General features: G+C 44.5%; 1 protein-coding gene across 1 annotated transcript in view; it reads right to left on the reverse strand.

Moving 5' to 3' along the window:
- Positions 1–12,924, reverse strand: part of SLC67A1 (solute carrier family 67 member 1) — a 59,325-nt gene extending 46,401 nt beyond the window's left edge. The window contains exons 1-5 of the mRNA XM_030273916.4: positions 11,943–12,924; positions 11,651–11,856; positions 10,200–10,297; positions 8,057–8,202; positions 6,985–7,117 (exon numbers count right to left, since the gene is read on the reverse strand). Of these exons, the coding sequence (XP_030129776.4) occupies positions 6,985–7,117; positions 8,057–8,202; positions 10,200–10,297; positions 11,651–11,856; positions 11,943–11,967 (608 nt within the window). The 5' untranslated portion in view covers positions 11,968–12,924. The remainder of the gene's footprint in view (positions 1–6,984; positions 7,118–8,056; positions 8,203–10,199; positions 10,298–11,650; positions 11,857–11,942) is intronic.
- Between the last annotated feature and the right edge of the window lie 481 nt (positions 12,925–13,405).

Consider the following 13,405-nt stretch of genomic DNA (forward strand, 5'->3'; position numbering starts at 1 on the left):
TACTTCTAAAATCACTAAGTCTGTCTCCTGCAGGGCTTCACTCTTCATCTCCCTAACTCCAGGAGTCCTAACTCCTCCCAGTCCACATCCGCACATTTCCGTTCATCCTGACCTTCCCTCCCTCCCTTGTCTGATAGTCCTTCCCACACAAGCACCACATCCTTCCTGCCCTGGCCTCACCACAAAGCTGGGCTTGTTCACTGAAGCAGATCAAAATGAAACATAAGCATGACCCTTTGAATCAAAAGGATTAGGAGAAGTAAAGGAGAGGGCTGGCCACTTGAATATGTACAAACACAAAGGGAGAAAGGTAGGGCCAGCTCAGGTTGCCCTGGAGGTCCCTCCGCTAGGTCTTGCTGAGCTCAGCCTCTGGGAATCGTCCATGACAAAAAAAAAAACCCTAATTTGGCGCTGACTCTTTACAAACAACTAAGAAAGAAAGGAAAGAAAAAGGAAAAAAATATATATAAACAAGCCCCCCAGAATGGGATGACAATCGGACTTAAAGACTCTGCCTGCCCAGAGCACCAGGGGATGAAAAAGAGAATACATCCGGGAAAAGCAGGATGTATTCCCTCAAGGTAGTAGATATTTGCATGAGCATACCTCATGATAGAGAAAGTCTGCATCCAAAAGGCTGTATGATCTAAATAGCAATATTGTAAATGCATTGGATGAAGGAAGGAAACACTATCTCATTGCCCTGTATTATGCATGAGAAACAGCAGTGCAGAGGGATGGGATAACTCACTCACATCACGGGAAAATCACAGCAGAGCCAAGTCCCAAATCCCAATTCAGGGACTTAACCACAAGCTATTCTGTACTTTCTATTTTCTGTTAACAAAGAAGATAGTATTTTCCTGGATTTCAATCCCCACTGATACTGCTGGATTTGCTGCCCAGTCATGAAATAGTCCAGGAGTGGGAAGAGCAGATGAAGCCCTAGTGAGTCATGAGCAGACACTGCCTCATTGTGCAACCTGGGCCATGAGGGACATGTTCAGCCCTCCAACTCAACTTTGCTAGCAAGGCCAGACCTAAAGTACCTTGTGCCTTTTCATAAATTCTCATTTTAGTTTCATTGTGGGTTTCTTGCCCCCACTTTTTACTTATTCCTTGGGGCTGTTAAGCCAGGCTTAACAAGAAAAATCAGCCACCACCTGCACAGCCTAGAAGGGGCACAGTTAACAACAGAACAGGTAGGGCCCTGCACTGCACAGGAACCCAGGGTTTTCAAAGCATCAGGAGAGGGAGCAGTGTTCAACCATCCATAATTTTTCAGCAGAGCTGGCTCCACAAACACACGCGCTTTTGATTGCGATCTGGCGACCACGCACACAAACCAGGGTTTCGCTCACCCGCCGCCCCCTCACTTTCTGACTCCAGGCATGGGGTGGTGAGGCAGGGCAGCCTCCTCCAGTGCACAGGCATGATGAAAGCTGGAAAAGGCAGCAGGGAAAATTCCTTAGCTCCCCTGGAGATATCATTGCCCCTCCGCCTTTTATTTTCTGTCTGCCTGTTTGTTTGGATAACTGCTGTCAGCCCATGGAGGGTAACAAGGCAAATCCTGCCAGGAGTCCCTCTTCCCATGGCTCCGGTGCAAGTCAATCTCCAGCAGCCCCCAAACCTCAGCTCTCTGTAAGCAGCACAAGCCAGTCACAGGAGAAAGCTCTGGATACTTGCGGGTTTTTTTTCTAAAATGCACTTTCACCATGGTTACTTTGGGAAAATGAAACAGCTAACCTCTAAAGGTAGAGATACCCAGGAGGTAGGAGGGTGCTGTGGGGAAAAGGGGCAGGTGGCCATCTACTTGAGCTGGCACAGCCTCACTCACAGCCCTCCCATCATAATCCCTGCAGAAGGCTAAGTGGGAATGAGGGTTCTGAAAGAAAATGCAGAGCACACCTGATAAGGTGGAGGAAGGGGCTGCCAACAGGTCCCCCATTAGCTCAGCCTAAGCCTAGCCCTCCTAAGCCTTACCCCTGAGGGCAGCCGCAAGGCATGGGCTCTCCCTCCCACGAGCTGCTGGCTCCTGTCCCAAACCCCACTCTTCCTCCTTTGGGAAAGGGCCCCACCTACGGGTGAAGGACCAAGGAGGAGCTCTTGGCTCCATCATCACACCTCCCTCCCCTGGAGTTCAGACCAGGGGTTGTAGGGAGAGCACGAAGAGCCAGGTTTGCTGAAGATGGGCCAAGGGAGAACAAGGGCACCTTTGCAGTGACAGAGCCATCTTCCAGTGGGTACAGAGCAGAAAGCCAGGGGACCCAAACCTAAAAAATGGTGGCCTAGATGTTGGAGGCAGGTTAGAGGTTTGCAGGAAGAGCTGGGGAAGAGCTCAGTGCAGACCTATCTGCAGCACAGACAGAAAACGAATCAAAACCTGCATCCTGGTGGCTTCTGATAAATTCACAATCCAGCACCAAACTCCAGGACCTCACCCAAAAGTACAGCGTGCTGATGGCCAGAAATGCGTCCTGGGACATAGGGGTCAAGCAAGAAAAAGCTTGGAAAGTAGACTGTTTCCTGAACTGCTTCATGACTGCTTCATGGAGAGGTAAAGGATGGTGTAGAACCACCTGTGCCTCTCTGTCAACCAGAGTCTGAACAGCAAATTTAGGTGTAGTTGTCTCCCCTGTAGATAGCTAAGATTAGATGAACTCCACCCAAAGTGCACTAAGGAATTTCTTAGGTTCAAGAATAGGTTAAACAAGTTATCAGAACTAGAAAACTCTGGTGCTGGGAACAGAGGACAGAAGTGCCCTATACTTGACTTCTGGACCAACAAGTTGTTGAAGGATAATATCCATGATCCTCTATCACAAAATTTACAGATAAACTTTGGGGCAGTGGCTTCCAAATTAATACAGCTGCCATGAAGAATAATGATAAGAAAAACCCTTTAGATTCTGTTTTGTTTTTTCAGAGAAGGCCACAGCTGAGGGCATCTGCACCTTCCCTAAGCCATCAGCTTCTTGACAAACAGCCCATTAGCCCATTTCCTCTTCTGTCCCCATTCCTGCCAGGGCTCAACCAGCAGTGACAGACCATGCTGCAGGTTATGGATGACTTGCTTGCTGACAAGCAGACTCTACCTTCCTTTCTCCCAAGTGCCTTGACACAAAGGACAAAGCAATGCCTGTGCAAGCGTCACCAGTCCTTGAAGCTTGGCTGATCAGCATCATCCCAGGCAGAGAAACATCAGAGTTTTTGCTGGAAAGGAGCAGGAGCAGCTCCCAGAAGCAGAATGCCCTGCTTTGTCCTGAAACGCAGCACAACCCTTTCACCCTTTGCCATGCTCCCACCCGCCTTCCCAGCTCCCAACACCCACAGTTTTTTCCACTCTTCCATGAAGATATGAGAAATTCCCTGCCAGAGGATTTTGTTCAAATGGGTTTTTGAAAAAAAAAAAAAAAAAAAGCAATTCCCTACTCCAGGCAAACAAGCTCCTTCTTTTCCCCATGAGGAAGAAGGATAATAGCAGAGCCAGGGGGAAAAAAATCCCAACAAACTATCCCCAAATCCTTGCTGTAATCAAAAGAATAATTGCTCCAAGAGATTTAAGCCTATAGCTGAGTCACTGAAATGAAGAAACTTCCCTTTGTCCATAGAAAGCAAACAATTCTTAGGTCATGCAGCAGAGATTCTCTACAGACTTGTTAGAAGGAAAGAAAAAAGCAGCCAAATGTAATTAAACATAGTCCCAGAAGAAAGGATGAAATCTCTGTAATTAACTACCTAGACTCATCTTTCCACTTTTGAAAACTAATCCAGCTGTCTACTTCCACCTTTCACCCATGGGGCTGCCACAAAAGTCTGTTGCAAACACCAAATCACCTTCCTTTAGGGGTGCATTCACCTGCAGCAAGTGGCCCCACAACAGCTTTGCACCAAGTGTACAGGGAGGGAGAACCTCTTCAGAGTGCAAACAGAATTCCTTTCCTTAGTCACCTTTTGGATGAACCTTTAGGGAGTTTGCACTCCCCAAGAACCTGTGTAGCCCTCAGCTGAACTACAGGAATTATTTGCAAGCTGAAGGTATTTTATATCCACAATCCTGACCCAAATGATCAATTACCAGAAAATGCCAATTAAAAAAAAAACCAAAAAAACAAACAAAAAAACCCCCCAAAACATACAAACAAGAAAACACTTTCCAAATGGTTAGTTACAACTGCTTGTGTTAATAAATTGGCATCTACTTCATTCTCAGGTGGTGAAATTTGCCTGGCCAGCAAAATTTTGGAAAACATGGGGGGAAAATGTAGCGCTTCAAAGAGAAGAAGGGCTGGAGCTGGTGGTTACAGTTTAACAGCAGAAGTCAGGATCTAACGTCCAAAAAATCCTATGCAAATCAGAACAAGACAGTCAACTTCCCCAGGGCTCCCCTAATAAATAAGGGTTGACAAATATTATTCCAACAATGAAAACAATAGCAGACCAGTTCTTTAGGTCAAATACATCAATGGTAAATACAATACAGAAGAATAATACTAAAATGACATCAGCTGAGGAACTGAGAGTGATTTCTATTCCGTCTCTTGTATACAAAGCACTGCTAACATATGAATAATGCTGTCAACAACACATGGGGAATGCTGGCCAGCTTTGTGGTGAGGAAAAGCAAAGAACACAGAGTGGACAGAAATCTCCAGCTTTACTCTTCTATGACACAGCAGAAATGCTTTTTCAATGGGAGGTGATTGGGTCATTCTTCTGAGACAAAAAAAAAAAAAAAAAAAAAAAATGGAAGTGACTACACAGCCCCAAGTAGAGCTGGAGCCTTCCTGTACAAATGTGGGAAGCAGGGAGGAAGGATTAGCAGCCAGGCCAGGGAGCCTCGGGCATGTCCCTAGGGCAGCACCCGCTCCTTTCCCCAGGTGGGTGCGGCAGACACAGCCGGAGGGATGGCGATGCTCTGGGGGCTGTTTGTGGCACAGAGCTGCTGTCACCTAATTCCTGCTCTCCACCGATACCAGCCAAAACACTTAAAGCCCGGTGGATTGTTCCTCTAATCTTTGTGCTGACATCTGGCAGAGGAGCCAAGCACAGCGGGGTTTGGCTGTAGCAAACCTTGCTGCCAAACACCCGGAGGGGCTTCCTAAGCCTGAAGCTGCTGTTTATCCAATCCTATCAACCCTCTGTGCACATCAGGGTGCTGAGGAGGCCGCTGCCAGCACGGCAGGGCTCGTCCCGTGCTATCAGAAATTCCTATCGGCCTTGCAGGAGGATGCAGGGATGCTCCTGGAGCAGAGCATGCCGGCAGCCGGGCTGCTTTGCCCAGCCCTGCCGCAGGATGCGGAGCAGCCCCGAGCAGCGGGCTGAAGCTGCCATCCGCAGGACGCAAGGGAAACATCCCCTGCAGGGAAAGCAAGCGCCAGGTCCTTTTCCACGGGTCTTACTTTCCCATCATTACGGACGAGGCTTGCTTTCCTCAGCGTTGTGCTGCAGACACAAAGTTTAAGGTCCAAAGTTTAAGTCTGGCAGCCTCCCGCTGTCTGACAGCGCCAAGCACTAACATCCAAAAGCTAGATTGCCTTCAAGTCAATGCTTCTGACTAATTAAATTACACAGGAGATTCCCTCCCCCTGCTGCTGTTCTATAAACCTGTGACTGATGCACACGCTGGAAAGTGAAACCTCATAAATTTTTGCTAGATAGCAATGCTGCTTCTATGCTGATGTTTAAGTATGAGCATATAACCAAAGCTGAGGACTGAGGAACCTTTACTTTCAGCTAACACATAAAGGTCTACAATCTCTGTATTTGATTAAAAATAATACTTATTAAAACCAGCACTCAGCCAGCAACATCTATAAATGCCTTTAAATGCTGATCAGTTAATACTTTGTATGTCTCCAATTTTAATATTATATAACCATGTAATAACTACAAAATAAATCCTCCTGGTCAGTTTTGTGTCACTTGGCCAACACTGCCGAGGTACGGCAGCCAACAGGTTTTAGGGCTGCTCCCTAAAGTTACAAGGTTAAAGTGTTCTTCTCGACCTACAAAAGGATTTCACACACTAAATTGCATCACAGCACCTGAATGCATGTGGATGCACAGCAGGGTTCAGAGAGCAACACACAACACCCCACATCATAATCCTCTGTGCAAAACACCCAGGAGATGTACGAGCATACACAGTCCACAGAGCTTACGGCACCAGGACAAGGATGAGAGTGATTTTTACCCTCTATCCTGTACTGTAGAGCTATTTTAACCTGAGTCTGTGGAAGCAAGTATCTATAGTAAAGAGAAGTAGAGCATAACAAAAGCCTGAATGTCCACCAGGGATTTTTCCCCCACCAGAGCAATGCTGAGGAATCCTCCAAGGAGATTACAGCCACATGCACTTCACTGCCTGCAAAATTCTCTGACACACCATGCCTTTTGAGCATTTTTTCCTACTGCAGAATGCAAGAGAAGGTGACAGCCTGCTATGATGTGCCAGGCTGTGGAAAGTCAAGATGGAATTGTCAGGTGTGTGCTTCATATTGCTGTGACAGGGTTAGACCTCCTCACTCTCTTCCCCCACTGTCCCAAGCCTGTCTTCCCCTTTCCCATAGCCTTGCCCTATACTGAGCATCCCCCAAAGACACCATTTTTCTGCACAAGTTTTTCTCCACAGTGCTCCTGATTTCCATTTCACAGTTGTACAATATCATTTCTTAAAAGCTCTTTCAGCACACTCAGCTCCAAAGACAAGACAATTAGGAGAAAGACAAAATCCACTCTTCAATCCAGTTCATTTTTAAATGTATTTAAGTAGGCAGAAGGTGAGATTTTCAACAAGATCTCCTTGAAAACAGTGAGAGTATTCCTTGTAGCAGCATGGAAAGCAGAATGTTGAGTTCTGGTATGGTCCTCTACTGCCACCAGGAGTAAGACAGCATCAAAAGCTGTAGGGTAGCAAAATATCCCGCAGCAGTTCCCTCAATGATTGCAATAAAATCAGTACCAAACAAGTGGGGCACTCACCCAAATTTGGTGGACAGAACACCTCCCACAACAGAGCCAGCAACGATGCCCACTCCAAAGCAAAAGCCCAGCTTCCCCAAAGCACCAGCACGCTGGGAAGGAGTGGTCATATCTGTAATAACCTTCTGAGCACCTGCAGGGGGGAAAAGTATCTTACCACAAGGTTTGAGCAGATGCCTCAGCAGTTCCCATGGTTTTATTGCTAAACCATTAGGAACTTTTTGGGTGGTGGGGAGTTTTTTGCTTGTTTTGGGGTTTTTTTTGGTTTTTTTTTTTTGTTTGGTTTTTTGTTTTTGTGGGGTTTTTTGGTTGGTTGGTTTTTGTTTGTTTGTTTTTTCCAGTTAAAACTTTTCTGGGCTGATTTCTTGTTAGAGGCAATTTCCCCATCTTTTAATTTTCATACTTTGCATGGAAGAGGGCTTCCAAATAAAAACTGTCAATATCCTCTGGGAACCCCATAATCCATCAGTTTTGAACAGAACAGCCCATCCATCATGAGAAACAGAACCATTCAAACCACTCAAATAAACCACAAGTGACAGGAAACATTATCAACTTGATTTGTCTTGCATGAGTTACATGGGGTTCTAGTAGCTGAAGTTTATGTTCTTTACATGAAAAATATAGGAAACATCAGCCAAAACAGAACAGCTTGGTGGGTAATGGAAGGTATTTTTGTAATAATGTTTAATTTTTACCAGTATGCTTATTTTACCAGGAAAAAAGGAAAAACTTTTGTGTAAAATATCCTGGTTGCAAGAAGGCAGCTGAAAAGTCTGGGGTAACACTGCTGCCAGCAAGTGACTTGCACCCACGTCTGAATGATCAAGGCCAAACAATTTCTTCAAGATTCTACAGGAAGATGGGCCTGGAACTCAGACTAATAAGCACTGTACAGGCAGTACACCTGCAGCTTCATGTTCCCACCATTTCATCCCTGAGGACCATTGCATGTTCCTCCTTCCTTCCTTCATGCTGTTGAACCCATTGACTTCCCCTAAAACAAGCAAGAAGTGGGGGAACCAGGCAGGAAAAGCAATTTGGAAAGCTGCTCATCCCTGACTGACCTTACCTGGCATCCCATGCATGAACACTCCTGGCAGCCTGGAGAGGAAGAGGAGGGGGATATTGGTGGAGAGGGACATAAGCAGGAAGAAGATGCTTCCAGATGCACAGGAGAGAATTAGAGCAGCTCGGGCACCAAATTGATCCGCAAACCTGGTACAGAAATGGCACATGGTTGTCAGTTTTCTATTTAGGTTTAAAAAAAATTAAAAAGAAATAAAAAAATATTTCTCAATTTTGCTCCTGTTTAAGGGGAAAAAACAATACCACAACTAAACATATTAACAACCACAAACCCCTCAAGCCCCAAAACACAAACAGGCAAAAACCCTTGTCAGATCAGGTTTTGATCCAGCTCCAACTCTTTGCTGCAATTTAACTCCAAAAAGCATAAGTTGGACAAAGTCTGACAGCACCATAGAAAGGGTTCTGAGCAACAGGGGCTAAGATGATCATAAAACAGGCCTTAGATAGAGTTTCTCATTGCAATTCCTTCTTCCTTCACTTTATTGAAGCTGCATATTATATTAGAGTCAGCAGATGAATATTACCTTGCATAGCAATTAGTTGTGTTTACACTAAGAGGAACAACCCCCTAAAAATGCCAGGGTTGCCCACAAACAGAGCTAAGCTTAAGTAATTCAAAGGTTTTGTGTTGAGGGAGAGGTACAGGTCAAAACTTGGCTGCTTACATGTAAGCCATGGCAGTTTACATTTGCTGTTTGCAACCTAAAGGCCAAAAATCATTACATTGTTGGTGTGGGGATTTTTTTTTTTTTTGTTTTGTTACTTAAAAGTAAAGACAGTGCTTTATCTTTTCATATTTATTTAGGAGCATCAAGCAAGAACATAAAAAACTGAGCTAAGAAACACATTCTGTCTTATCACTTTTCTTTCTATTTTCTATTTAATCTGCCCCTATGACATCAAAGCGGTCTCATGTCTAGAAAAGCCCTTTTTATCTCAAACCTACATTGCAAATTTTGGCTTCAGTCTGGCAAAGGACACCTTCAGTCCCAGACAGATTCTGGTTTGCCATTCTCCTTCCCTTCAGCAGTGATTCTGGATATTAGTGAACGACATGCAGGGAGGAGAACCAGATTTCAGATGGCACCAGATCCAGGACAGATATACTACTCAAGGTTTGTATATTAATAGGAAAATCATTAAAAGTGGGCCCTTTGCACCATCTCCATTCTTAGAAGTGCATTTTCTGCCAAGCAGTACTGTAGAATCAAATGTTACTGTTATTTATTTGAAAATGTGGCCAAGAGCTGATATTAGATCCTCAAACTGCCACACTCCACGTACCAGAGGATCCTGTAAAGCTCCCAAACTACATCAGCCAGAATGTAAATTTCCTGCAGGTAAACTGAAGCAGCACACACCAGCACCCTATCCATTTATTAATTTGCTGATCAGTAGCTGGATCAAGAAAAGAAATTAGATTTTCTCAGTCCCATTTTTGTTTTCTGTCACTGAATTACACATATCTTTCAGGGTTTTATTTTTCCTGGTCTTTAGGAATGTATTCTCCCACCACTCAATTTTTTTAGGGCTATTTGCATTTCTTCAGGAAAAGGATAAAGAGGCAGAAAATCCAAGTATTTTCCACTCTTTTCTTATTTTGATAGCTTGAAGTTTATAGATATTCCTAAAAGAGTCTTAGAAGTTCTTAAAGGTCCATGCCAGTCTAAATTTGTATTCAACATGGATGCAGATTCAGCTGATGAAATGACCCAACCTTCACTTATTGTAACTGACAGCTCTCATCAATAAATACCCTTTTTTTTTTTTTTTTTTTTTTTTGTTTCCCAGTCACAAGACATTTCTAAGGTTACAAATGGCTATAAAACATTTGCAGAATTAAGCTGTTAGGACCTGGGCTCTGAGGACTCTAGGGGCTTAAGCCCATTCCCAGGATATTGTTACACTTAAATGTGTGTCATTAAAATGTAGCTAAGTTAATATAAAGGCTGCTTCTATGCTGCAGTATTTCTATAAGAGCATTTATTTTCCCCTTGCTCGTTATGAAATCCTCAAACATTTCAACAGGACCACAAACCAGAACGAAATTATTTTTATGAAAGTGTAAAAATGCCTGGCCTTTTTCAGCTATGTAAAGGATCATGAGAATCATTCTCACTTACCTTCCAAAAATGTAACTTCCCACAAGCTGGAGGACACCAAAGATGGTCTGGAGATAGCCAAACCCCACTGAATCCAAACCTAGGCTCTTTGCCAAGTACTAAAAAAAAAAAACCAAAAACACCAAACCACCTCAAAAAACAAATAAATGGAAAATAAGCATGCTATATTTATGAATAACCATCTTAATATCTGCGTGGAGAGGATCACAGCTCCAAACAACCACTTCCTTCAGTTCCCCTCCCCTACAGACACTGGCAGCTTAATAAAGACCACATGTCTCTATCCCATACCCTGAAGGACAAGGAGATGTGATCAAAACCATCAATTTTGCACCAGCTGACAAGTTTGTATCACCATTTACCTTTGCAGTTCAACACAGCTGAACATATTCAGCAACTGCTAAGGGGAATAAGGGACGTTTTAAATGCCTTCCTGCCTCCAGACCCTGCACCTGGAACAGCCCAGTCACCCTCTGGGACATAACTATGGAAAAGTTCTGGAGCTGTTGTTTAATCAGGCAAGCCAGAATCAATGAAAGTACAACGTGAGCAAATACTGCCTCTACTGGATGGTGCACCCACAGCCTGAGCTTGCAAAAAGCACCGATGCACACCTTGACGAGCCAATGGGCAGTTATTTCTGATTCATGTGTTTGTTGTGTATGCTTTTGTTTTGCCTGAAGGTGCAGGGAGACCTCATCTCACTCTACAAGTGCCTGAAAGGTACTGGTAGCCAGCTGGGGTCAGTCTCTTTTCACAAGTAACTAGCAATAGGACAAGAGAAAATTACCTCAAGTCGTGCCAGGGATGGTTTAGATTGGATCTTGCGAAACATTTCTGCACTGAGAGGATTCTCAAGCACTGGAACAGAGTTCCCAGGGAAGTGGTGGAATCACCATCGCTGAAGGCATCTTAAAAATGTGTAGATGTGGCACTCAGGGACATGGTTTGGTGGTGGACTTGGCAGTGTTAGGTTTCTGATTGGATTCAAGGACCTTAAGGGTCTTTTCCAACCAAAAGTCCTCACTGATTCTATAAAATCAGACAGAAGAGTCCAGTAAGTGAGAAGCAATGAATCCCACTGAGCTGGTTCATTGCACACTCAGAAAAACCCACCTTTGATCTGAAACCTCTGCTCCCTGATAGCTGCTGGATGGGTCACTCTCACACTCCATGCAAGAAGACACAAACAACATCAGCTTCACCCAGAGCCCTGAGGCCAGGAAAGGGCTCTAGGTGCTACTGCAGCCCAAGTAATAAAGCAGATTTTATGGCCTCGGTGTACCCTGGACAGACACAGCCTGCCTCTTTGGTAAGAACACCAAGTATTCCTTTCAGTTTCAAGGATACCTTTCCTCTTTCCTGCTAAAACTATCTCCTGACTTTGCTGGAAAACTCCAGAGCCTGGCATTGAAGGAAATGTGCTGTGGAACAAGAGAACCCATACTCACAGGCATGACTCCAATCTGCATGAAGAGAAAGGTCAGGTCCAGGGCTGCAATCACGTAGGCAACACGGATCACTTGTCGCCTTTTGGCCTCTCCCCAGCACCCACTCTCTCCCAGGGTCTCATTGCTCGTTCCTGAGGTTTCTTCCTCACCTGCAGAGCTGGTTTTTGCATTCATAGTGCTCACAGAATGGCTGGCTGCAGGACAGGCTGGAAAATGACACAAAGGCACTTGCTAGTTGTGAATGCGAAGCGTAGATAAGGGGCACAAGTTGTGTGCACAGTTCAAAGCTTACAGTGTGAAAGGTGCTGAGCCAGCATGCCACGGATTTAATATTTCTTTCTTTCTTTTTTTTCCTCTTCCATTTGCTCACTTGCTAGGCAGGATCAAAGGTAACTGTGCATCAAAACCGCAAATCTGGTTCTTCAGGATCGCTGCTCCAAGTGCCATCACAACAAAAATCAGCTGGAGTGTCCCAGCGAAGAGAAAGTGAAAATTGCCCCAAACAAGAGCATGTGATAAGCTCTTCAACTCTTTTAACTACTTCACTTCCTTCACTTTTACTGCCCCTGGTGGCTCAGGAGAGATGACTGGTTTAACTCTTCATGAAAGGCACTTTGCTTTTATTTTTGGAGGTTGCAAGTGAAGCTTACAGCAGAACAGCTATTTCCAATTCCAGTAGGTTTATACAGATCCTGGAACAAATCAAACTCTTGCATGTAGTCAGAGCCCCTTTCATCACCTTTTCCTGAGCCATTTTCCCTCCTTTCCAGGTGCTGTAAATTTATAGTAATTCTGAGCTAGCAAACATTCACATGTGACTCCACTCAAACTACAGATTACCAGCCAAGGTCAAAAACTTAAAAAAAAAAAAAGTATTAAATCCACACAAATCATGAGGCTGACTGCCAATTGGGAAATGAAATAAATAAGATTCATTTGGCCTTTGGGAGTTTTGTTGTTTAGTTGCTTGTTTACTTAGGGTTTTGTTTGTCTGCTTGCTTATTTGCTTGGGGTTTTATTTATTTGTTTTCTTACTCATTGAAGCCTGGAAGTCTGGTTAAGGATTATCTTTCTTTTGAAGAGAAAAAGAAGGCAGAGGTTCCAGTGCTCTGACTTTGCAGACTTAAAGGACTTTTGGAAGGCAGGGAACGGGAGAGCTCATCCACCCTGCTGTTTGAGCACCTCAGTTTAGCTGTGGCTTTTTCTAGGCAAGCTTTGGAAATCTCAAAGAAAGGAGATTTACCCCTTTTCTAAGAGGGTAGAAGAAGGAAGTTTTTCCTATTGTCCAATCTGAATTTCTTGCGCTGCAGCTTGACCACGTCACCCAGTCCCTCTAATTTAGTAACATCTCAGCTTAGAAACAGAGTCTTGACTCACCAAAAAGGCTGGCACAGACACATCAACACAGAGACATACACAGATGTCTGCTGGCTTGGATCTGGAGTGTCAGAGCTCCAGGATTCCAACCAAGCCTAGGGAGAGTGACCTGTAAGATCTCTGGGCACACCTTTTTGTTCAACATGTCACCACCGAGCACGGGGATTTGCTGAAGGCTGCCAGGCTCTACGTCCTGGCAAAGGAGGGGGAAGTCCAAAGGTTAAATCTTTCATCAGGGCTGGGTACCATATCACTGGAGATTGCACAGAAACAACCCTTCACAAACTCAGAGCATGAGTGAAAAAAGCACCTTTAAAAATTACTTTCCTACAGCAATACTGGCACTCAAGCAGACCCAACTCACAAGACTCCAGAATT

This window comes from Taeniopygia guttata, chromosome 5 (genome assembly GCF_048771995.1).
Source record: "Taeniopygia guttata chromosome 5, bTaeGut7.mat, whole genome shotgun sequence".
Lineage (NCBI taxonomy): Eukaryota > Metazoa > Chordata > Aves > Passeriformes > Estrildidae > Taeniopygia > Taeniopygia guttata.